This window comes from Pseudorasbora parva, chromosome 15, assembly GCF_024679245.1.
Source record: "Pseudorasbora parva isolate DD20220531a chromosome 15, ASM2467924v1, whole genome shotgun sequence".
NCBI classification, from domain to species: domain Eukaryota; kingdom Metazoa; phylum Chordata; class Actinopteri; order Cypriniformes; family Gobionidae; genus Pseudorasbora; species Pseudorasbora parva.
The window spans coordinates 14,082,384-14,109,345 of record NC_090186.1 but is presented as its reverse complement, the minus strand read 5'-3'; the positions used below and the strand labels follow the sequence as shown (position 1 = coordinate 14,109,345).

Sequence of the window (26,962 nt, the reverse complement as noted above, 5' to 3'; positions counted from 1 at the left end):
TTACCCTCAATGTTTTATTTTGTGTTATTTGTTTATCCTTAGGGTCTGCCATATTGTTGTTTCGCGGGCCATGTGACATCAGAACTCGTAACTGGGAGTCCATCGATATAGTACGAGTTCACGGGTGGAAGTCACGGGATTTTACTTCAGTTCCAGTGCACTGTCATGGGTAGAAGGTGGGAAAACACGAGTAACAGACATTAATTTGCTCTTTTCAGCTGTAATGCGTCGTACGTGAACCGAGAGAAATGTTCTGATTGGCTGCGTTTTGTGATGGTCACATCCTGTCCACTTTTCTGTGTTCGGTCTGCAATGTGAACAGCTTCTCACTGAAATCCTAATGTATATAACCTGACTCCAATACACCTCATTGTCCATCAGTTTTCCTGTCTCGCTCCTCTCTCTGCAATGAATCACATCAAATGCCCTTTAAAATCACTTTATTTCAAATGCAAGATTATTTCAGTCTCCCAATAGGAAGTCAATGCTGACTTGCATGGGAAATAGATATTTACAAATAAATATAACAAAGAAAAAAAACTACAGTCAGTAAAATAATATGGATTAAAGTTTACAGATGTGTTCAGGTCACCTTCAGCAACAGTCAACCAAATCATCATCATCATCATCATCATCATCATCATCATCATCATCATCATCATCATCATCATCACACAACTATCACATTACTGACCAATAACAAGCTGTTCAAATTACACCAGTGAAGATAACTACAATTTTATACAAGCATGGTAGGGCTGTGAAAAAAAGCTTAAAATAATTCCATCATATTAAAATAATACCAACTCAACAATTAACCACGATGAATTAAATTTTGTTGCCAAATATGACAAAAAACAGCAGGTAATAGCAGCAAATAGTAAGTCGCATTACTTGTTGCCTTTCAGACTAGCTTGAATTAAACCCCATGTTTTGTCAAGGTTAAAACTTACAGCAGTAACACAGATAGATGATGAGATCACCGTGACATCATCAGAGGATTCCTATTTGGCCCCGCCCACCTGAGAAGACAGTATTTCATAGACCTACCTATGTGGGACACTCTAATGGTTAAATGTATGTGTGCATCATGGTGTAAGCAGAACGGCTCTAACGTATAATTAACTGTAAAGAGGACATCGAAATACCACCAGAATGCAGGGCTAAAAAAAATTCTTTGTGTATAGTAAATCTTTAATTTGTCTTAAGTCTTACTGAATGCATATACAACATATTAACCATTGTGTTTGTGCGCATACAAGAGATTGGTCTGCACCAGTGTTGTGCCTTCATTGTGAGAGCTTGATATGTTGTGTTGTCATACACGCACAAAATAAAACTCTGCCCCTGTTTGTTGCGTTTCCAGACCATGCCAAAATTGGCAAATACAGTGGGCAGCCCAACCCTGTGCAGCGCCCCCTCTGGTACGGAGGAATGACATCAGGAAGATGAGGGAGAGGAAGGAGGAAGAGTGCATTATGCCTCTAACCTCCCGGCCAGACATTAGCGATACCGCAAGATCACAGGAACTGAAAAAATATATATATATTGGACACAAATTTATGAGAAACAAAGTCAAATACTCTCCAGTCTCAACATAAAAGCAAATGGATTGCACTGACAGTTTACATGGGTTTAAAGTTAAAGATGAGTGTGTTTGAGTGGACTTACTGATTATGATAAGGAGAAGGATGACCACTACCAACGCTACAATCATTTTCATCTGGAGACAGGAAACAAAAAATATGATGAACAGGCCTAAAGCACCATAGACTGTACATAGTTTTGCACATAGACTGTAAAAAAATATTGACGTAGTGTCCATGACGTCACCCATAGGATTCCGATAAGCCGTTATGGAGTGTAAAGTAGAGTCGAGCTGGCTGTTGCCATCTTGCTAGCGTGTGATCGCGAGTTACTGACGGATTACAGAAAATAGGCAAAGAGGCAGGATGTGGGCGGAGCTTAGGTGACGCAATGACTATAGATGGCAGATAAATGGCTATCCACCTGTCACTCAACGTAACCACGTGCATAATTATGTAGAACTTTAAGGACTTTAAGAACTTTAAAAAAAAAAATCACCCCCTCACAGTTATCATGAAGGGCAAAATTAGCTGTATAGACCAAAAACCATAATTTGTACCAGACTGTAAACATGTTTTTTTTTCTGCTGTAAAGATGTGAATTTTAATATGGGGCTCAATGAGATTCTGGTCCCTTCTGGAGTCTGTCCCTAGTGGCCAGTTTAGGAATTGCAGTTAACATTACTTCCGTATTGGCTTCAAGAGAGATCGCGGGAGGTTGCCGCTCGGTTTTGCATGGTAAAATAATTACTGTTTTATATATATATATATATATATGTATGTATAGTATAATAATAAAGATAATTTGCATGTGCTTTCAAAACAATCCCTTCAGCTAATAAATTAAACCATATTCTGTTTATTTTTATAAATACAATTATTTGATTTACTTTTACTTTACTTTTTTCTCAGTACACTTTCATTAAATATTATTAAAATGTTAAAAACACAAAAAACTTAAATTATATTTTAATTAATTAAAATCATTTTAAAAAGTCTTACCCAGCTTTCCTCAATCATTTAATATGGCTGTACAGTAGCAACAATACATATATTTTATTACATGATATGACTAATATCATATTTTTTTAATATGATGGCTTAATTATAAATGTTGATCATCTTTCAACTTGAAAAATATTGAGCATCTGATCATGTTCTAACCATGTCAAGTCGACAAATGGAAAGCCCACATTTGTTATTTATCGGCAAGTCAATTATTGTGAAATTTTTACTCCAAACAACATATTCTTCGCTTGATTTAATTTTTGAACAAAAAAGTGGTGTGTGTGTGTGTGTGTGTCTGTTCCATAGTGAGATGTGAATGGTTTATTGGAAAATAAAACCAAGTGTAAAAGTTTCTACACCCATAGAATCATCATACACAAAAGCAAAGGGCTTTCAAATTTAGAAGATCATTCAGAATGGAAGCTCACCTTCATGTCCCTCCACCACATCCTTCTGTGGAGATGCTTGGCTCTACTGCTGAACGCTGACGCATTGTCCGACAGGCTTTCTGAAAGTCATGAGACAAGAGGTTCAGTACTAAGCTTTACTTATATGCATGCTTTTTATTATATAAATGACACTTTTATATGCTTTATCTTTGCCTTCTAGAGATGCTTGTTGACTTTCAAGATGCTGTTGTGGGATATTACAGCTCTGCAACGTGGGACCAACTAAAACACGTTCAGCCTCATTAGCGCAAAAACAAGAATCAATAAAGCTGAGGTCATACCAGCTGCCATTCAACAACCCCACAGAGGATGACTGTGTGTACCGCCAGAAAGACACAAAAACACAGGGACCCTACTAATACAGATGCATTAGTCGAAATGCATGAAATCAGTCTTATTTAAATCATGATTATCAACTTACGGACTAAGCAAACTAAATATGTGACAAACCAAACAATACTGACAACAGTATTGTTTACTTAATAATTTGTTCATCCTTACGCATGATGCACAAGGGCAGCATTGCAGACAACATATGGAAAACATTCCCCTTTGTGAGTGGCAATGTCTTCCAGATGCTGCACTATAAAGCTACTTGTCCATTTGCAAACAAAGAGGATGTGTTGTTATTGAAATGGAAACAATGGATACAAATACTCCCTTTTTCAAGGCAACTGTCAACAAGCGTCATGCTTCATTTGGACCTCCATGTGAAATGCGTTGTAATTTCAGCAAGGCAGCAATATGAGGGAAGTGTAGTAAACAGAAAACGTTTCTAATTTCTTGGTAGCGATGTACAATAAGGTTTCAACATGAACTAACAATGAACAATATGTCTACAGCATTTATTCATCTTAGTTAATGTTAATTTCAACATTTACATGTACATTATTCAAACTAAAATATGTATTTCTTAAAATGAGTTAATGCACTGCAAATAAAAAATTAATTTGTACTAACATTAACAAATACTAATAAAATAAAACAAATGTTGTTTCACATTAGATAATGCATTGACAAATTACCTTATTTTAGTGTTAGGGATTGTTCACCCAAAAATGAAAATTAGCCCATGATTTACTCACCCTCAAGTCATCCTAGGTATATATGATATTCTTTTTCCAAACTAATTTAATCTTAGTTATATAAAAAAAAGTCCTGGCTAATCCAAGCATTATAATGGCAGTGAATTGTTGCCTCGTTTAGGAAGTTATAAAAGTGCATCTTTCCATCCTATAACTGATCCACGCGGCTCTGGAGGGTTAATAAGGGGGTTAATCACTTCTGAAGTGAAGTGGTGCATTTGTGTAAGGAAAATATTCATATTTAAAACCTCATAGACTAAAATAACTAGCTTCCGGCAGTCAGCAGTGCGCGAGTAGACTTGTGTAAGAGTAACCCCTGACGTTTGCTCTATCCTCTGAGCTTCTGCGTTCGTCAATACCATTGACTGTAAACAAATATGGACACAGTGTCCGTGATGTCAGGATTCTGATAAGCCGTTTTGAACGGATTACCATTTTACCAAATGGCAATTCAAAGTGCTTTACATAGAAATTAAAATTAAAAATGTAATTTAATTTAAAATAGTAATAACATATGCATGCAAAGAAATTAAAATAGTAATAACATATGCATGAGAAATAAGAATACCACGTAAAAGTAGAGACGAGCTGGCCGTTGCCATCTTGGCAACGCGTCATCAAGCGTCACTCCCGGATAACAGAAAATGGGCAAAGAGGCGGGACGTTGGCAGAGCTGAGGTGACGCAATGACAAACAGACAGCAGACTAACGGCTATCCACCTGTCACTCAAGTGACCACGCCCTTTATTATGCAGAACTTTAAGGCTTTATATAATGTAAACGAATGAATTCTAAAAAAAAAAATTCACCCCCCTCACAGTTGTCATGACAGGCAAAATTAGCCATATAGACCTAAACCACAAATTGTCCCAGACTGTAAACATGTTTTTTTCTGCTGTAAAGTTGGCCGTTTTAACCATACACAGTAAAAGAAATGGACAGAGCGATCCCATAGACGTCAACGGCGGAAAATGAGGTCAATTAGAAGCACTCACTTCCTGATGGCTGAGCGAACTGCGCAGGCTCAGACTGAGCTTGACGACACAGATGTGACTTAAGAAACCTGTCTGACAGCTGTAGGTCTTCTAGTAGTTGTGGAAAGTGAAATTTGAAACACGTATAAATATTTTCTCCCGTTGCTTTTGGCTCACTATCGGCTTCTCCCCATTCTTCTCCCTTGACTTTATCAGACTTTACGTCTTCACGTCCCCCCGACTGTCTCATAGACAGTAAAAGATAGCTTCTGAGCGACTCCTCCTGTCTATACGGTAATTTCTCAACTGTGCGACAAAGTCGCGTTGGTTATGATGCAATCGTTAGCCTATTTTTACAAAAACAGCTTCTACGGGGCGATAGTGTAAGATACAAGGTAATGGAGCCTTTTATACATTGTCGTGTTTCTTTAGAAATAAACAATGGACAAATGGAGTCTTTAAACGCCTCAGATGTAAAGGACAGAAAAAACAGCGCTGTACAGATAAGTAAATTGTGTGAAAAATACTGTGTTTTTTTTTTTACACGCGAAACATGAACTCATGTTATATTGCACACTGTAAACATAATCAAAGCTTCGAAAACAACCTGGGGGAGGTTGCCTCTTGATCAATACCCCAAGGGTTACTCTTTCACCATAAATTGATGCGTACAGCAATCTGCCGGAAGTTAGTTATTTTAGTCTCTAACATTTTTTCATTAACATTTTTTATTTTTCTTACACAAACGGATCACTTCGCTTCAGAAGGCCTTTATTAACCCCCCGGAGCCTTGTGGAGCAGTTATAGGATGGATAGATGTACTTTTATGGACCTCAAAAACGGAGCAACAATCACTGCAATTATAAAGCTTGGAAGAGCCAGGACTTTTTTAATATAGCTCTGATTTTATTTGTATGAAAGAAGAAAGTCAACACACCTGGGATGACTTAAGGGTGAAAAAATCGTGGGTTAATTTTCATTTTTGGGGTGAGCCTCTAACCATCTCAAGTTTTGTGAGCTTTCATCGCCGCTGAATTTAATGCACAGAGGAACATTAACACTGTGGTGCTATCACACAATAATTTCCTATTACATAATATTATGTGCGTATTAAGGTATTTAAACATCCCAGCAAAAACAGCCACACTGGCTCAACCAATAGAAACCATCGTATCTCTGAAGTGTGGAAATGATACACAGCTTTTTTCCTCTTTAAAATCAAATCAATGCAACACTACTCATACTTTTGAACTCTGAACACAGTGGCTCCTGTTACCACAGCCTCACAAGTTTTGTCAACATGCAGTTCTCATGAAGTGCTTTCTTATAAATGTACAAAAACAGTACCAGACATGTTCCTTCAGTACACTTGACTCCAAATTTTAATGTTATGAGACTAGTAAGTAATCTCAGAACAACCTGGACAAAGTCATGCTCATTTATTTTCCACATCTGGGCCTGAAATGAGAAAAATACCACACAATCCTGTGGGACACGGGACATGTTACCCACTCTCCATACCATATGTCCCCAGGTAGTTCCAAAACGGAATAACAGAAATGGGACATAAGTCACTAGGATCAGGTGTGATGAAATCTGAACAGAAGGTTTTATTCATGCGACATTGGGATTCAATACACTTTCCCACAGTTCTCCAGATCAACTTTGGTCAAGTGTGTTGAGCTGTTGAATATGTTTGATTTGGAATGACAGTTTGTTGACATACTTCCCTATCTACTCACATAAGCGTTGCCCTGAAATGATTTACGAATGTTTAACGAATTTTCCTGATTCATTTAATTTCCAAATGAATAAAATTAAACTTAAATGTTTTGTGAGAGAACATTCCAAATCATGCATATTTCCACTCACATCAGAAAAAAGGAATGTAAGCAGGTTTTTTGAGCAACAGAAGATCTGTTGTTCAAAAACTGTGATGCTTCAAGGGCTCAATGCTAAGAATTTAACATTTTCAGTCGGCCCACCCCAAAAAACGAATAAAGTAAAATATGCCTGGTTATTGTGTTTATTATTTTTGACCCATAACCGTAATAAACCTCAGCAGCATAGGAGTCTGACACAGACGAGAAGAAATTGTTGATTAAAGTCATTATTTTTGTTTTGTTTTTACAAAAAGTATTCTCGTCGCTTCATAACATTCATTTTGAACCACTGGAGTCACATGGGCTATTTTAATGATGTCTTTACTACCTTTCTAGGCCTTGAAAGTTGCAATGACATTGCTGCCTATGGATGGTTCAGAAACCTCTTGGATTTCATCAAAAATATCTTAATTCTTGTTTTGAAGATGAACAAAGGTCTTACGGGTTGGGAACAATGTAAGGATCAACAATTAATGACAGAATTTAAATTTTTGGATGAGCTAACCCTTTAAGAAATAACAGACTATGTTGCAGAGACCAGCTTTGTTCCAAAAACAGGGACTTTTATTTTACAATCAGAGTTTTCAGAGTCAGAGCTTCAGAGTTTCTTATTGCTCTGAGTCATAGATTAAGATGATTGAGAAGTTCGCTCCACAAGCTTATTGTCGATTATTTGTAACTGTCGACACACACCGCAAACACTATACGAATGTAGCCGTCATTCCCGCATTATTATATGTGACCTTGGATCACAAAACCAGTCATAAGGTCAATTTTTTTTTAAATTGAGATATATACTAGCCTGAATGCCAGCCGAACTCAGCCCCGCCCACAAAATTTGAGCTCAGGCAGTTTGGTTTATGGTAGGAAATGTACAAAATATCTTCATGGAACATGATCTTTACTTAATATCCTACTGATTTCTGGCATAAAAGAAAAAGTGATCATTTTGACTGATGCAATGTATTTTTGGCTATTGCCACAAATATACCCGTGCGACTTATGACTGGTTTTGTGGTCCAGGGTCAAATATAGACAATAAAATGCAGTTAGAGTGGGAAGCAAGGCTTCATCGACATTTTATTCAGCATTTTAAGATGAAGAGGCGCTCTTTGGTTTAAAACTGTGATAACTAATGTGAACACTCACATAATCATACACTGCTACTTTTTATAGAACACATTTGCCGTTATGAATTATGATACTCCTTGGTTTCATTGGTCTGCTGGGTCGAAACTGTTTTCTGACCTTAAAGGGTTAGTTAAAAACAAAAATGAAATTTATGTCATTAGTGACCCTAATGTCGTTCCACACCCGTAAGACCTCCGTTCATCTTCGGAACACAGTTTAAGATATTTTATATATAGTCCAAGCGTATCCAAATGTTTAAACACTATACTGTCCAGAAAGGGAATAAAAACATCATCAGAGTAGTCCATATGTGACATCAGTTAGTTAATTAGAATCTCTTGAAGCATTGAAAATACATTTTGTTTGTTTTTATTTGGAATAAAAATTCAAACGGTCCAAAATTTGGATTGCGTGTCAAACTGTCGAACTGCTAAAATCATGTGACATTGGCGATCCAAATCATGAATCAATGACCGTTTGAATCTTTATTTGAGGTTTGAAAACAAAAGCGGAAGAGAAGACAATGCTGAATAAAGTCATACTTTTTGTTATTTTTGGACCAAAATGTATTTTCGATGCTTCAAGAGATTCTAATTAACTAACTGATGTCACATATGGACTACTTTGATGATGTTTTTATTCCCTTTCTGGACATGGACAGTATAGTGTGTATACACTTGGATATGCTGTTGGACTAAATATAAAATATCTTAAACAGTTTTCCGAAGATGAACGGAGGTCTTACGGGTGTGGAACGACATTAGGGTCACTAATGACATAAATTTCAATGACATAATTTTCAATGACATCGGGAATGACATCAGGGTAAAATTGTTTTGGGTGAACTAACCCTTTAAAGGTCCCATTCTTCGCGTATTTTCGAAGCTTTGATTATGTTTGCAGTGTGCAATATAACATGAGTTCAGTATTTTTCACACAATTTACTTATCTGTACAGCGCTGTTTCCTCTGTCCTAAAAACGGCCTGATGATTTCCTTGTTCTATGAAGTCCCTCCTTCAGAAAGACGTAACTAGTTCTGATTGGGCCAACGCTTCCCGTGTTGTGATTGGACAGCAGCTTAGCGCACTTTGCCCGGAAAGGTCCCGCCTCTTACCATAACGGGGAGATGCAAGCGCTGAATACGCACTCTTCTCTAGAGGTCGACCGATAGTAGATTTTACCAATACCGATAGCTAGGTTGGACCTCGCTTGCCGATAACCGATTAATCGACTGATGGTTTTTAAAAAGATACTAGATTAAAATATAATAATAATACATAAAATAAAAGGTAAAAAAGCAGTGCTGAACTTTATTACAAGAAATTTAAAAAAAGTACTGAACCATGAAAATGTGTTAAATTTCATATGTAAATATTAAAAGGAGTTCTAACAGAAAAAAAAATTCTACAGAAAATAACTAAAACAATAAAATATTACAAATAAATGTTTCTTAAGCTATAACCTAGAAACATGTATGTAAATGTCAGGTAACAGACTGCAAATCCCATTTGTTAACAATGATGTATTTATTTAGTTAGCTTACATGAACTAAATGTATTATGTATTAATATTCGATCAATACAATTCTATCTTAATCATTCATGTTAGTTCATAGTGCATAAAAAAAGGTTAACAGATAAAACTAACAATGAATAATACTTCTACAGCATTTATTAACCTTACTTAATGTTACAAATTGAATATTATTGTATTATATAACATGTACTGAAGTGTTCTGTATTCATACCGTTTCTCTGTTGGTGTTTTAAACGTGCATCAGATGTGTCAGCGCGCTCTGTGCAACGTGAGCTGTGAAGCGCGGAGCCTCACGTGTTAATTTAAACAATCAGTGATAGTTTTTCATTTGGCCTCTAGAGGCCGCTCTCGCGCTATATAATGCCAGCAGACCCTTCTCAGCCGCTCCCGCAACGGACGCAAGCCGGAAAAACTATCGGTATTGATTTTTGGCGATAACCGATTGTTCCACCAATCAGCTATCGTTACCGATTAATCGACAAATCCGATGAATCGGTCGACCTCTACTCTTCTCCACGTGGGAGAGCAACAAGACCACGCCCCCTATTTTGCGTGTTCTTGTGGGCGGAGGGTTAGTCAACAAACGGTTCTAGTGACGTCATTCATGAAGGAAGTGCAGGGATGTAGTCCAAACCGGCCGTTCGCTGTAGGCTTTGAAAGGGAACTTCTGTTAAATAAAATATCTCGCTTGGCATTGAACTTTGAGCTTTATAATTTTACAGGTATTATTTATGCTCTAACAGCAACATTACACACTAACTAAAGTTTGAAAGATGGAATCGAGAAGAACGGGACCTTTAACCAAACCGCTCCAGAGTTAGTTTGCAATCTGGCTGAGACTACCTTCTGTTATCTGAGACTACTTCAGGCGATCTCAGACCAGATCTTGTTTTGGTGCACATCCGAGCGTGATTTCCGTGTTCATAAATGTGAAAACGCAACAAGTTGCCCCATCGGGCAAGTGACAGTTGCGTCCACTGTCCCAAAGCGACGTTTACGCTGGTCCCCGGTCATCGGGCAGTCCTTATTGTTGAGCCCTGATGTTAATCCGTAGAATTCAAAGGAATCGCAAAGTTCCTAAGTATTCATAATGAGCTGTCCATGTCCATCTTACCAGATTTATCCTGCAACTCATCCAGACGTTCCCCACGTTCTATCACTTTGGAGATGTTCTCCTGCATGACGTCAATGACCTCATCAACTTGAGACTGCACCCTGAAGGCCACCAAGAAAGAGAAGAAAACTTGAGAGAACAATCTGGTACTTCCATTCAATTCAACAGAACATTTTAACAGCTCCGTCGCACATGTTCGTGTCTGTGTTTCTAATATTTTGAAGAAAATGCTTTCTTCTTCTGTAAACCGCTCGAGATATCATTATGACTACGATCTTTTGACCCTGCAGTTTGGAGAGTAGGTGAGAACCTTTTGCTAGACGTGGTCTAGACACATCCAAATAGTTTCAACTATTTGATCTTGTAGACGGGGACACGCAAATACGCACTAAATAGCTTGTGAGGTATTTAGCTGCTCTCATACACCTGGCACAAGGGGCTGGCATGGCTTTTGGAGAAGCGGCCTGTGAATGAACTGAGAACAGGATGTTTTGCCACTTGCTTCTATGCTTGGATGCCCAACTAGTACACACCCTGATCTGTGCCAAACGGCCAATCGTGAAGGACCTCACTCATCTCTTGCACCTGGTAACCTCTTAACCTCGTATACAAATGAAGTAACGCAAGAATCCAAGACGTTCATGGAAAAGGTAAGAAAAAAACATTAAGGGAGATTTTATCTTTCAAGTTTTCCCTAATAAATTCCATTGTTTTATGTTACTTTGCAGTGCAGCAAATGGTTACGTAAACCTGTGGCTGCTCACATGGGGCGAAGCTCTGCAGGGTTTCCTTTGGGAGAATTACTGCAGCACATTAGTATGTACCAAACTTCATAACAAAGAACAAAGAAAGGCTCACAGTCCGGCTACTACAGCTTTCGTCAAGAACTGAGGATTTTTGAATATTGGGAGTAGCTGTTTACTTTTGCCTGCAAATATTATGTTGTGTCATAGAAACCCAGATGGATACAGTGCTTCCCTTCTTTTCGGACGGGAGGTGTGTTTGTGGGTGGGTGTTTTCACAGATGTCATTATAAGGAGTTATATAAACTCCACAAGACACAGCGACATGGGCAGTGCTTGTGCAGTCAATAACTGTGATTTCCATAACATCCTGCCAGTGGACGTTAGATATCAGTCTCCACATTCCTAAACCGAATCATTTCTACTATTTGGAAATTTCTAATTGTTTAATTACGAAAGTACCCCTCACACAGGTTATGCAACATACATCAATGTTGCTTCAATTTGTGTGGCTTGTTGACAGCTATTGCTTTTCAACAGAATCGGATGGATTTTACTTTCCAGATGATAAAACAGTTGAAAAAAACCCACAGATGTACATTAAAGGAAAGACCTGAGCTATATCTAGACAGCAGAACATCATAAACACTTGACGACAGGCTCTTTTGGAACTCAGCCAGTAAGAAGCTCCCCACCAAAACACCGTAGCAGCATCCTGGCAACCATCCCCAGCATTTATTTTACTTACAGCTGCAACTGTTGTAGTCAAGACTTGTTTGAGTTCAAGTTGTTTGGATTCATAGTCTATGTCTTGACTCGGATTCAGTCTTGGTGTTGACTCAGACTCGAATGAGCCTATCTCGACTACAAAACTGGAAACTGCTCTATGGATATATGTAGATAGTGACAGTCTTGGAAGTATCTGTAAGAAGGTGTTTGTTGTAGAACTGCCCCCAAATAGTCGACTTAATGTTAGTCAAAGCGAAGAGGCTTGAGGCCTATTCGGACGGGATTAGTTTCACATGGAGAAGTGAGGTAAAATAATTATTACCAGAGCTTCTCAGTGATTTTAGTCCTGTGTGATTGTGCCATCTCAGTAATCATTACAGACAATAGCAATATTCGCACGGGATTAGTATTATCTAGGGACCTCTGTGATTTAGAAATGACTCCCCCACATCTGAGTTTTGCTTGACACATTCACACGGGATAAGCAAAGCCTGTGATTTTACTTGAATTTACTGACTTCTCCCGGATATGATGTCAAGACTTCGTTATAGATATAGCTGTATGAAATCATAAACAGGCATCAATATCGTTTGGATTGTTTTATAGTAATAAAAATTATTTCATTCAGTTAGAGAACAGATGCTACAGTTAAAAACTGACCTGATCAGCGGCAGGAGTCAGATTTCATTTACGAGTGAGAAGCTGACAATATACGGGGGAAGATTCAGTTTCAAAGCCAAATGTAAAAGCGTCCATTTAAACGAGCTTGTCATTGTACTGTTCTGTTTTTCATTAAGAATAGTATTGATGTTAATATTCAATCAGTTTACTCCCAAATTGACACTCATTCTAAAGTGAAAGTATAATCCGCGCAGCTCCTCGGGCATTCATAAAGGTGTGCATTAAAATTATATACGATCCGCCTAATCCTGGCCAAATCACAGAGATGTCGATTCACACGGGACTACTATCACAGGACCTCTGTGTTCGGCGAAATATGGTAGGTAATTTGTGGGGGAATTTTTACTTTAAAAATTACAGACATGGCCGATTCGCACATGATTAAGATCACCAAAATTCTCTGCAATTATTACAAATCACCAGAGGTCCCTAGATAATACTAGTCCCGTGCGAATAGGGCTAATGTCAGTAAAGATTACGGCAACTTTTACCTTTGGTAAAAAGGTCTGGAAACATTACATCAGGTAATGCTAATCCTGCGCGAATAGACAGGTGATATCAGTGATCTCAGGAAGCAATGTGATTCGTACATGACGACAGGGAGTGTGTACATCAAGTAACCCCTCCCACTTCTGGTAGTTTTACTGAGATTTCTTATCATGTGTGAATTGGCCAGAAAGGCCTCGGACTAAATCTAAAATATCTTAAACTGTGTTCCGAGGATGAACAGAGGTCTTACGGGTGTGGAAGTCATTAATGAAAGAAATTTCATTTTTGGGTGAACTAACCCTTTAATATTACAGATTTCCTGTGGCAAAATTACATTACTCCATCTACCCTTGTAAAACGAATAACTTCTGAATAGGGCTTTGGTCGACTAAAATTGTATTAGTTGGTTAGTCGAAGAAAAAAAATCTCCACAGGAAGTGGCCAAGTCAGGCAGTCCGTGAGGGACAGATTATTAACGGCGGTTCCTTGTGGTAATTACAATAATTACAGCCTATCATCCATCAACCTCAAATATGGATTATCATTTGAAACATGCAAGTAGTAGCTCTAACGTTAACCTAGATACTGTAAATGTTCGTTATTATTAGGCGCATATCTAAGTGTTTGTGCGGAGTGTGGAAGCAACAGCGGAAATAAATTAAAATACTGTCATTTTTAGTAGTACTTTTATGTGTGTAAACCAAGCCTCTGCTGCTAATTCCACAACGTTGAGAGAGAGAGAGAGAGAGAGAGAGAGAGAGAGAGAGAGAGAGAGAGAGAGAGAGAGAGAAAGAAAAAATGTGAATTACATCAGTCTGTGCATCTCTTTGCATCGCTGTTATTACCTCGCTAGTGAGAAATGTCATGTAACTTTTTAAGTTGCTAAACTATTTTACTGATAAACAGAGAGCACGGGAGAAAGTAAGTATGTGCTTTCCAATAAAACATAATTTTATGGCAAAAAACATTGGAATAATTTGTCGTTTTTATCCTTTTGTTTACTATATTTATTTGCTTGGTCAATGTTGTTGTGGGTTTTGGTTCTTTTGCAGTTGATTGCTGCAAGACATTTGAAATAACTGAAATCATTTGGAATAGTGATATGGAACTGTAATGCGGTCAAGACCTGTCTGGAACTACTTTTGTGGTGCGTTTTCCTAAAAATAATTGCACACCGTAGAATGTCAACAAGTCAGATTCAAGCATTCAACAGCCCTGCAGTTTAATAATAAATAATTATGTCTCCCTGCTATTTTTTCGGACACATTCATAATAAATACTTTTGCAAGTGATTCGCGGCAAGCTTTATTTAGTGACTTTTTTGTTGTCGCTCAGAATTGGCTATAGATTATGCCTAAGGCTCCCCCCGCCTGCAGTATATATTTAAGTGATTTAATCAATATACATGTGTGATGAGTCGACTAATGGCTTAAATAACGACTACTATTCAAATAGAGTACTCTTTAGTCGAGGGCAACCCTAGTTTGTAGTTTTATACCAATCAGTATTGTTTTGTATCACATGTTCATCATTTTCAATTAAAATTGTGTTTATGAATGTATGGATTCACACATGGAGTTATGCAAGTATAAACAAAAACATACATACTGTCTAATTTTGTCATTTTGGCCTCCAAATCTTGGTCCTGTCGGTCCTCTCCTGCAAATAAAATTCCATTTCAGTAACCAGACAAACTTAAAGAACTTTTCTGTTAAAGCTGTGTGCAAACAGTAATTCATTCTCAAAAATGTGTTTATTTGTCAATGGTGATTATGCAAAACTTCAGACTTACAGGAAAAAGTCCTCCTCTTCATCAGAGTCTTCCTCCAGCAGGTTCCTCTGCAAGTTAAGAAGATCAGTGTGTCAGGCTGGTTAGAACTGGAGCAGAATGGGTTTAATATAATATTCTGTCTGTATTGAGACCCGGTGTTTGCAATAAAAGTGAGAAGACAGACTCATAAAGATCTTATTGTGAAGTATACAGTCGTTGTAGCCAAAGACAACAGAACACTCTGAAGGGCACAATGTGGGAACAGCACGTGACAACAGTATTCCTGGAACAGAATTCACCTGGAGATAAACCTGTTCAGAACACAAACTCCTACAAGGAGACAAGAGATATGAAGGTCAATGTGTTCTGCATTTGTGCCACCTGATCTCTGCGGCAATAAATCATAGATCAGGAGGCATCTAGTTGACTTTCAATTCGTTTTGTTGTAACGTCCATGGCTGATCACATGTAACAAATGCCTCACCAGATCATTTCAACATTCGGATGACTAATGTTATATAACTCTCCATAAATGCATCCAGACCTGTGACAAAATTCCATCTGGACAATTCTGTGATAACGTCAACCTTACCACAGAAAAAATAAACGTTTACCCAAAGAAAGGAAAATGCATTGTTTATAACGACTCCAACAATCAATGACTTTCACAATGTTTGTGTATACAGCTACTTAAATGAGTGGTGAAGATAAACACAAACCACTATCATTACTACTGATGTCATCAAGCTGCTTCAAGCTAGACGTTTTGGAAAGGAAAGTCCTTTAAAAAGTCATAAGGTTTAAAATGTAATGTCCTACAGATTCAGTTCATGCAGGCAAAACATTTTTACAAAGAGTTTTGTAATACTAGCAATTTACTGATTTGTAATACTAGCCATGAAATCTATAGTTTGATCATTTAGATCATTCGAATGTAACTGAAATATAATAAACTTTTAACATTTCATATGGCTAACTAACACCTAGGATAGATCACGAGACATACCAACACCTTAGACTGCAAAGTCTGGAAGTTTCAAATAATTTTTTAGGATTTTTTCTCATTGTCATATAAATGTTGTTTCTGGAACTATGATTTTTCAGAGGTTTTAGGAAAATTCTTGTGAATTCAAATGAGTCATACAACTGAGTAGCTCACCTTACATTTCATGGTATGACCGCACACAACACTGCAATTGCTCGTCTCCAATTGGCCCTTTACTAGGGAACATTTAAAAACAAGAACTGGGTCTTTTCACAGGTCACGTTCAACAGTGTTGCATAACCGGCACGTGGAGAAGCCACATTCATCTTAGCTCTATTACACATTCTTGCTCTCTCAAAATTCTGCTGCAGAGTTCGAGCTTCTATGAGAGCAAATTAAGAGGAGGCTTTTCTTTGAAAGTGCTAATGTCTTAACCATCCAAAAGTTTCCCCCAATCATACATCAGTCGGGATTTGTACTCAAGTGAATTAGACAAGGTTATCATATCCTGGCACTGACTGTAAGGTCTGGCAGGGTTTTTAAGGACAGACTCTGTAGGACTGGCAGAAGATGGAGGCATTGAATGTTAATAATGAGATTGGAACTGACAGATTCTTGGGAAGGGCTCCACAAGTTTGCAACCCCCTGCGTGAGCTAATGTCAGTTACATCACAACTTTTCCGTACACTGTCTGGTTTTGTTATTCAAAAAGAGATGTATTATTGCTTGCTATGTCCATTTGACTTACACTACCATTTTTGAATGAAGTCTCTTATGCTCACCAAGGCTGCTAGCCTAGAAATCTAGATGTACCCTAGCGGACGCAAATGTAATTTGCAGCCAGGGTAATCTAGCAACTCTTCATTAGCTTGCGAGCATGAAAAAACTAATTCTAGTCAGATCAATCACATCGTGTATAGAGTCGGTGGGCGGGGTTAACATAATGACGGCAGTGTTGCGGAGGTTCCGCGTGAATTTCCTGCTACTTCTCTGCTAGCAAAGAACAGCATTGAAGTCATTCTTAAAAAAGGAAGATTTGTTCAGGGTTTTGCCGACTGGACTGGAATCTATCAGCTAGCTACGCTGGAGGGAAAGTGCATGGGTCTCACCACTGATAGCGCTCTGGTTGGTTGTAGCACTACCCTATTGTGTACAAAGGGATTTTGAAAGACAACCGTTTATCCCAGACCCTCGGATTGAGCCTTGTCAATGCTGTGTTCCCAGACTCAACATTTTGATGTTGGTTTGGCCTTTCAGGCTACAAGGCTGAAGTAACATCATTAAATATTAATACAATTTGATATAACTGTTTTCTAACCCTAATGGAAAAGCAGAATTTTCAGCATCATTACTCCAGTCTTCAGTGTCACATGATCCCCTTCCAACATGCTGATTTGCTGTTCAAGAAACATTTATTATCAACATTTTTGTGGAAATTAATCAGGAATTTTCAGAATTCTTTGATGAATAGAAAGTTCAAAAGAACAGTATTTATTTGAATTATTTGAAATAGAAACATTTTGTAACATTATAAATGTCTTTGTCACTTTTGATCAGTTTATTGCATCCTTGCTAATTAAAAATATTAATTTCTTTCATAATAATATGAACAATCTTGATTACTTTAACAGCATTGCAACATCGATTTGCATGGGCCAAAATAGCTCCTATTTTTATTTAAATAATCTAGTTTACATATGATGTCTGTTTATTTCTGCAAAATCATGTTCCGTTTTTTTTTGAAGATTTTCTGTTTATTTTTCTCTCCATCTGTTTCATTTTTCTTCCTTTCTTAGTTTATCCACTGCTGTTATGACATGTGTTAACTGCTTGACACTGTTAAGAACAAATTGCTCTCTGAAGGGCTGTACAACACAGGAGTTGAAATGTAGTGTGTGGGTACATGTAATAGCATGTTGTAGATGGGTTATATAAGTTTTGCAGACACTGAGGAACATGAGGGGAGAGTTGTTTACTCACTCTTACTCGTGTAAACAACTCAAACAGCTCATAGGGCACAATGGGGTTGTAAAAGTGCAGAGATGTGTAAGTCAGGCTCTGGTCAGCCTTTACAATCCATGCCGTCACCACCTCTTGTTACTCTATATGGTCAAAACTAACAGTGTTACCTCAGTGACTTACCCGCTCACTGCGAATGGAGCCGGTGACCTCCTCATCATTCAAATGCCGTTTGAATTTGGGGGGCATGCTGGGGTCGAGCTGCTCCTCCCTCTCTGGCTCCCTCTGCAGGCAAAGACAGGAAGCACAGCTGTGACTGAATAGCTTTATGACATTTTGTGTCTCATTTTTCTAATATAATAAAATTATTTCGGCTCAAATAATATTTCATGTCTATTTGTGACCCTGGACCACAAAACCAGTCATGAATGTCAATGTTTTGAAATTGAGATTTATATATCATCTGAAAGCTGGATAAATAAGCTTTCCATTGATGTATGGTTTGTTAGGATAGAACAATATTTGCCTGTAAATCTGAAAACTGAGGATGCAAAAAACGCCTTAAAAGTTGTCCAAATGAAGTCCTTAGCAATGCATATTACTACTAAAAATAAATTTACAAAATATCTTCATGGAACATGATCTTTATTTAAAGCTGTAGTACATAACATTTTCCTCTCTAGCGGTTAATAAACAGAACTGCATGCGTCTTGCAGAAGAACATTGCAGCCGGAGCTACTTCTCTCAGTTTATGTCTATGGCGTGTCACGCAGGGACTGTGCTCCTGCGCAGCGGTTCCTACCAGACCGGTCTGAAATAGTCCCAATATAAACACTTATTATAAGTGTAGCATAATGATTCAGGGTAAGACGAAAACACGGTATGAAAAATGGATTCATGTTGTACATTCTCATTATATAACTTTTGTAAATCTTGGAACACAAAAAAAGTTATGGACAGCAGCTTTAATATCCTAATGATTTTGGGCATAAAGGAAAAATCTATCATTTTAACCTATACATGTATTGTTGGCTATATATTGCCACAAAAATACCCGTGTATTAATGGTTTTGTGGTCCAGGGTTACATCTGATGTCCAGTAAACCAGTAATTATACCTAAATAAATCTATTTTGGGCTTATTTTGACATTATGACCAGGTGACTACATTATTGCTTATAAATTGATACATATGGTATTACTGTCATGCAATACAGTTCTTTAGCATTAGAGTTGGGTTGACTTTTGCTGTGCATTAATACAATTAGCTTGCATTAATCAGCTATTTTACAATGCCTTTGAATGTGTCAACCTATTTAGATTTTAGAGCTGGGCCTATTTGTTCTTTAAGTCCTAATTTAGACCAGACTGTGACCTAAGTGAAAGCTCAGCTATAATGACCCATTTGAGCAGAGGTCTGTAAATCGGTTCATTAGACTGAACTTTAAACCATAAAAGCTGAACTACTTTTAAGTAAATCCGTCATAATTCAGACTCGGGGATGGACCACCCGTTATATTTTAACTAGTTTAGTCAAGGGGATCAATCTAGCCACACTATTGTAATGTGAAGCATGCAAACATCAAACAGAGCAGTTAAAGAAGAGCTCCTAGAGTTGATGTCAAAATGTGTTTGCTTTATATTCACCCATGGTTAAACCATTTGGTCATTCTTTTAAAAATCTGTAGCCTATAGCTTTGAAGTCCACAGCAGGTTTTCAACTAGAAACTACCAGACATATAAACTTTACCTATGGAACAACAATGACTGGCTCATAAACAGTCCCTCAGATGGACACTTTCTAGAGTTCAGATCTAGAATCAGTACAACTAACAGGAAATTCATTTTCAAATTGTAGCTTGCCAAATTCTACCATGCATATAACCCTGATAACAGCAATATTTAACTAAATACTCATCTGCTACAAAAGACAATAATGTTGCATGGAGTCTTCAAGGAAAACTAAAGTGTGAGATTTTACTGAGATTTTTTTGTATGATATTTTAATTATTTTGAGAATCAGTTGCTGTGGTGTGGCAAGCAGCGTGGCGAGGGGCCGCGAGAGCGGCCGGTGACGAGTGGTAATGAGTACCAGCTGCGCGACACACCGGTCTTGTCTCGCGGCCAAGGGACGGGAGCATAAAAAGAGGAACGAAGGCAGCGGAAGACGAGAGAGGACCAGGCCTGGATTTATGTTGAGTTTTGTTTTACGTGTTATGTGTTTGTGGGCAGTCGTCCGTGAGGGGCTGCCCACGCTTTATTTTGTGTGTTTGCGGGCAGTCGTCCGTGAGGGGCTGCCCGTGGTTTTACTTTCGTTTTGTTTATTTATTTTGAATTAAAAAGTGTTTGAACGTTCGCCGGTTCCCGCCTCCTTCCTTCCCATCTACGAACTTTATTACAGTTGCATAGTGCATAATATATGAATTATGTTGAGATTTAATAATAGTTGCCAGTTTGGGCGGGTTAGCCTACATATCTCATCATCGGTTAATTTCAAGATTTTTACAGTTTCCAAAAAAAAATTGTCATACATGAATTTGCCCTGTTTTGATCCATTTTCCTGGGAAATTGATTATTTATTTATTCATTTATTTTTGTCATCATTATTTTGTTTTATGGAAATAAAATGGTGCTAATCAATCTTGACTGACATGGCAATGCAATTATTTTGCATTATTTTAATAGTAAAAATTTTGGGTGTTTTTTTCTTGGATTGGGCGGGTTTTAGTGAGCTTTTGGGCTGGAAATCGTCAACCCAATCTGGCAACACTGCTTGTAGCTACTGTAAGTTTCTACTATTGATATTTTTTCCCGTTTGTGTAATTTTATTATTCTCCAACAGCTCATATACCTAACGGATTTTATATATTTAATTCCAACTACTTATATGCATATAGAATGGTGCATAAAACAAATTCATAAGTAAAAAGGGGTTTAAATAATAAATCAGCTCTGTAGTAGTGAGTGAAGGACATACAAATATGGAAAGGAACACAGTCTATATATTTATATAATTACATCCCAACAGCTGTGATTTGCTATCATATTCTCACATCTATGCATTGTCAAAATTCATTAAAAAAAAGGTATAGAGAAAATTATAAGTAATGGGTTTAGTGGCGATTTTTAATGGCATTTGACACTTTAAACCCTGGCTACTATCCCACAGATGGCACTGTGAGTGCTTGCAGCATTGTCAGAAGAAATCTGTGCATAAAATAAATGTATTAGAAAACTAAACATTTGTCAGTGTATTTAGTAATGTTTGGGACCACATCACGATTTCAATCATCATACTCTTATCAGCTACTGCCACCCCAACCGCTTGTCTTTTCCAACAAAGGAAAAAGTTCCAGGTACGGGCAGGTGACTGACTGCTCTCACCAACCGGAATGGAAAGGGGTTGTGTTACTCTCTATGCTGCACACAACCTTAGGGATTTCTGCACTTTTCATCTTTGAAGAGACATAATTAAAATGTAATGTTTATGAAACCGGGACTTTTTATACCTTGAAACCAGGGATGGAAATTAGCACCCGCCACCAGCCAAATGTAAAGCGCTCAAATGTAGAACAGCGCTCGTGGATCGATTCGTCGAGACTGTTTTCCAAGATGGCGCCTGTCCGTAAATGCGTAGTGTACTGTGTTTATAAAGCATCTTCTTATTAAACTATTTGTACACTTACAAAGTTCTCAATGCTTCGGTTTGCATGTAGGGACCCTCATTATGCTACCGTGTTAGTGTGAGGCTATTTTGAGCCTTGTTAGTGGTATTAACCAGCGATTTAATTTTACTACCCTGTGTCGACCCTGTGCCCCATACACAAGTGTTATAAGCTAATCTGTTTTTAGAGATAAAACTCTTTACATTCGATTTTCATGAAAACCCATCCCAGAGAACGATCTACTTGGTAACCATCTGTTAATTACCCCTAGGTTCATTTCTCACCGGAGTTGTCCTTTAAGTTGTCCTCTTTCATAGACAGCTCTTCTCTTCTTGCTGTGTAATTGTTTAAATTCTTTTTTTTTTTTTTTCAATCAATAATATTCTGCAGAAGACAGAAATTAATCTCACTGCTTTTCTTGTGAGAAATGAATGTCAGTTTTACACTGATCCACAGCATGTGATTGGATGTTCACGGCTGATGTCACAGCTAAACTCCTAAACTCAGGATCAATGCCTGAGTTGAAAGAGAAAGACGATGATCAGCATCATGGGACCAACAAAGCCTGAATTGATTGGTTTGGTTGTGTCAACTCAAAACTAATCCTGTAACCTTAAGTTTGTTAATCTACCATCATGGTACAGGCCCCAAGAACAAACTAAACTAAATTTTAAAAAAAAGAAGAGTACTTGTAACCAGAGACATGAAAAAATGGAAGCGAAAGTGCAAAAATGCTTGCTCATTTCCTGGTTTTAGGACTCATTACTGCTGACTCGAATGAATAAGTTAATTGAAATTAAACAACTAGCTTAAATGAATACTTCTATGAGGGTGTGTTTGTCTAATGTACTACACAATGTGACATAATATACTAATGTAATACTGTCATGCTACACTGATAGCTTCTGGCTGGAAAAGCTAATCTATTTTAACAGCTACTGCCAAGCTACTGATGCATTTAATTAGGTTGTAGTTAAATGTGGCAGCTACACTATTTTTGGTGATTTACTCATTTATGAATTCTTGCTGTTTTTGATTTAAAAAAAGTCTTTAGCAGACAAACTAAAGCTGCTTCCTTCCTCCACCAACTGGACAACACTCAAACTCCAAGTCTAGTACCATTGAGTCCACTGTCCTCTGCTCTCTGACTGTTCTCTGCTTCTCTTGCTGGAAGAGCTGTAGGAAAACGGCTTCTCCTTTATCCAGGAGTATGGCAGAGCGTTCCAGAAAGCAGGAAAAGGGAAAAGCGAGGCTGGGGACAGGGAACGAGAGGAAGGGAAGAGAAAAAAGTTTGAGAGAAAGAGCATGAAAAGGTAAATAAAGGATGCTAAGACACAGAATCTAACCACCATCCACTGACACCCTTTACATCTCTTTAAGTTCATTTCAGTGCAAATATAGAACCTTACCATGGTTTCTTAAAGCCTGCTATCATTTAGTTATCCTACCCTTTGTGTGAGGAACAGACTAAAATTTGTTACTCATTACAAATCTTGACCACATTGTCTGCTCTCAAATTTCACTTGCGCTTCCATGTATTTAAACTTGGGTGGTGTCCAAAAATAGGGCACTATTTGGGGGGACAGCTATTTGTACCACATGGTGTCAGAAACCATAGGGGATACTGCATTCAATCAATTCCACAATGCACAACGAGTGTCCAACTGATGCATACGGCTAAAGAATACCCCTAAAGCACTGTGAGAGTCGCGCACTGAATGATTTACAGCAGCTGAATCAATCGTCCAGCCATCCAGCCATCCATCCATCCATAACGCACTGGTCCAGTGTAATATCATAAAAGTAAACTTTAAAAAAAATATTTGATTATTAAATTGTTTAATTGCGGTTATACATGCTAGTTTCTATCGCAGAGTTCTAGATAAATATTTCCATTACTACTGGACCTGCCAGTTTGCTACGTTTCAAATAATTATCAAACAGCAAGCACAAATTATGCAAAAGCGGCAGCCCTTCTGGCACACTCAGTCTCCGAATTCACTAACTCATTCTCGCTCACTCCTTCAAGTGGACTATATTAGTGGAGTAATGTACGGAATAGTGAATGCGACAAACACATCATTGGTGTTTCTTAATGTCAAAATGTATGTGTCACCTGAGAACAAATGATGTTGTGCAAATGTGTGGTCAATCTCAATAGGAATACACTCAATCAGGAACACAAAGCTGCTTGATGTGAAAGTGTCTTCCGTGAGCAATGTGCTTCATACATCATTATATTTACAAAAGACAATGAACCTTTTTTGCCTATGAAATTTTGCAGAATTATTGCTAATGTGACCATACCTTGACCAATGTAAAAAATATAACATCTTTATGGTCCGGTTCCATGGAGGAGAGGAACATTTTCAGCAAATTATTATGTGACCTTGAACATTAGTCAGTATATGTTTGGACTGTTTCTCACACAAAAGAGGTTATTGTGCAGCTTTTTATTTCTTTTTTCTTTTTTAAGCACGACAAATGTCATTATACAGAACTGTCTGTGCATAAAATATAATTACAAGAAGATTTTTTTTAAATGTATTTTCTGTTTGAAAGGTAAATGGATGGGTGGATGGATGATGGACCGACAGTGATATGAAGGCTGGATGGAAGGAGTGATATGATTGATGGATGGATGGATGGATGGATGGATGGATGGATGGATGGATGGATGGATGGATGGATGGATAGAAAAATTATATGATGGACAGATGGATGATGGACGGATGGAAATAGTTATATATGATATGATCATGGATTGTATAGTAAAAAGACATTGGAGATTTTTTAAATTCGTTTTCAAGGTGAAAAAAAATACGGCATACAACACAACTTGGACTGGAATAGAGATGTTGGTGGATTGATGAATGGATGGATAAGATAAATGAATGGATATAGAGTATGGATGGATGGAAATAGTGATATGAAATAGGGATGGATGAAAATTGTAATATGAAATCTGTCTGGACGGATATGGCCATGATACAAATACAAATTACAAACAATACAAACCACCAAACAAACAAATGAACATCTGATAGTAAAAATGTTTCCAGACTTCACAAGTGATCACACTGATTAAACTTTCACGTGCGCGTAACAATGTTATGGAACAGCTTCATAACAGACAGCTCACAAACAATACTAACAGGTTAGGCAATAAGCATCATTCCAGTGTCCTCTGTATCCCCATCACTGCCACTGCCACTAAACGCTCCAGAAACACACAGGCCAGGGAATGGCTAAAAGAAACATTGAAATCACTAACAGATGATGTGACTTGACTTTCTATCAACAACTGTGGATTAATCAGAGACTGTTTGAATAACTGAATCAAAAATCAATGGCACTTACATAATCACTGAGCAGAAAATATATAATGAAACAATAAACAATAGTCCTTCGCTTATTCATGCCCATTCATGTCATATTTTACAGGACTCAACTTAGTGAGATTAGGATGTAATGTGCATGCATATGGATTTAAGAATATTCAACAACAACAACAACAACAAAAATAATACTAAGAAACCAAATAACTAAATAACCAAAGTTTCAACTGACCACTCATAACCCTGCTCAGCACCTGCTAAACATGCTAGTCATCACAACCATGTAACTTAAACATACTGATCCTACAGGACGCTTAAAGACAGACACAAATGATAAGACATGCTTTGATGCATGAAATCAAACGATCGTGTTTACATGAAGATTTGTGGAAGAATGGAAACACTGAAGTGAAAGCAGAAGGGATGACAGCTAGCAGAAATGCTAACACCTCTGGCTACATCACTGACCGCTTGACAGACAAACAAACACACACACACACAGGCCTTAAGAGTCACTCTCCGGCCAGTCTACCTCGGAGATCTTGTTTTTGTCGAATCCTGTTTAGAAGAACCGCGTCTGTGTGTTAATAATCCTGATCCGAACCCGATCACAGCGACGCGTCCTGAATGATGATGCCTCTCGCTTGGCTCTGTCAGAAGCGGAAGTCAACACACAGCTGGACTGATCCTGTTTCCTGCAGACACATCATAATTTTAGTCATTACCATCTTCATCTTCTAATCAAATATTAAATCAACATATGGTCAAAAATATATGAAAAAACCCTCAATAAATCGTCAACATTATTTAAATCATCAATATATTCTAAATATAGGCCTACACAAGAATAAAACATTATCACCGTCTCATAATATAAAAATATCTCCATAAAATAAATGCTGTCTTGGTGAGCATAGGAGGTTGAGTGTATCACACAAAATAAGTTGTTATACATACACGCATTGAAGATATAAATTATTGTGTAGCCTATGGTTTGTGTAAAAAGGTTACCTTTTAATGAGTCGAGTTTAGGCTGAATACTTTATTGATCAGATTCCCCAAAACACACTGAAAACAAATAAAAACCAAGGACTTGAGAAGATTCATGGAACATTTGGAGTAATAAATTCAGTTCATCCTGTCATGAACATGAAAAAAAATGCAGAGTGATGCAGCTCTTCAGAAGAGATGGTTTTGTGAGCAGGCCCGGAATGTGTCCCGCGAGCTACAGGAGCTACATGATCTGTAAAACAGGCAACCATGAGAAATGTTTTACATGGGGATAGAAGGTGCTTTGCAAAGTGAAAAGTGTTATGTGTTCAGGGCCTTAATTTTAATGTAAGGATGCACTTACAGACATAAAAGGGACGTTTTTGTTACATGTGTCTTTTGTGCAATAACCTGGTGTTCATCTCAATCAGCTCACTATATTGTGTACATGAATTTGATTCAGGCACTGGAAAGGAACGTAAGGAAGGACACTGGACTAGCACACTACACATTGGGACACTGATGATGACATGACAACAAACTTGTTCAATGTCACTACTGTTTTTTATTAACAACAGCAGAACTAATATTTGTCTTTGATTGTTGCATATAAATTAATTGAATGTTAGCTATTATGTTCAGTAGGCTACCATAGAAATATATATATATATATATATATATATATATATATATATATATATATATATATATATATATATATATATATATATATATATGCTGAAATAGGAATAACCCTTAAACGCACACCTCGGGTCTTTAGTGACCCGCAATGTCATTCACTACCATTCTTTTTATCTAAGTTAGACAGCAACATTCTCAGTATTC

The 26,962-nt window shown here is 37.6% G+C and overlaps 1 protein-coding gene across 2 annotated transcripts; it reads right to left on the bottom strand.

Moving 5' to 3' along the window:
* Window positions 1-423: 423 nt before the first annotated feature.
* Window positions 424-25,812, bottom strand: vamp4 (vesicle-associated membrane protein 4). 2 transcript variants are annotated; one of them, XM_067417193.1, is made up of 9 exons: window positions 25,659-25,812; window positions 22,908-23,040; window positions 18,308-18,409; window positions 15,202-15,248; window positions 15,018-15,068; window positions 10,768-10,868; window positions 3,023-3,102; window positions 1,672-1,723; window positions 424-1,529 (listed from the first exon to the last, which is right to left on the bottom strand). In XM_067417193.1, exons 2-9 carry the CDS (start codon window positions 22,908-22,910, stop codon window positions 1,504-1,506), a joined length of 462 nt encoding a protein of 153 aa, XP_067273294.1. In that variant the 5' UTR covers window positions 22,911-23,040; window positions 25,659-25,812; the 3' UTR covers window positions 424-1,503. The 2 variants fall into 2 exon arrangements, with proteins under 2 accessions (XP_067273294.1, XP_067273295.1); XM_067417194.1 differs by lacking the exon at window positions 22,908-23,040.
* Between the last annotated feature and the right edge of the window lie 1,150 nt (window positions 25,813-26,962).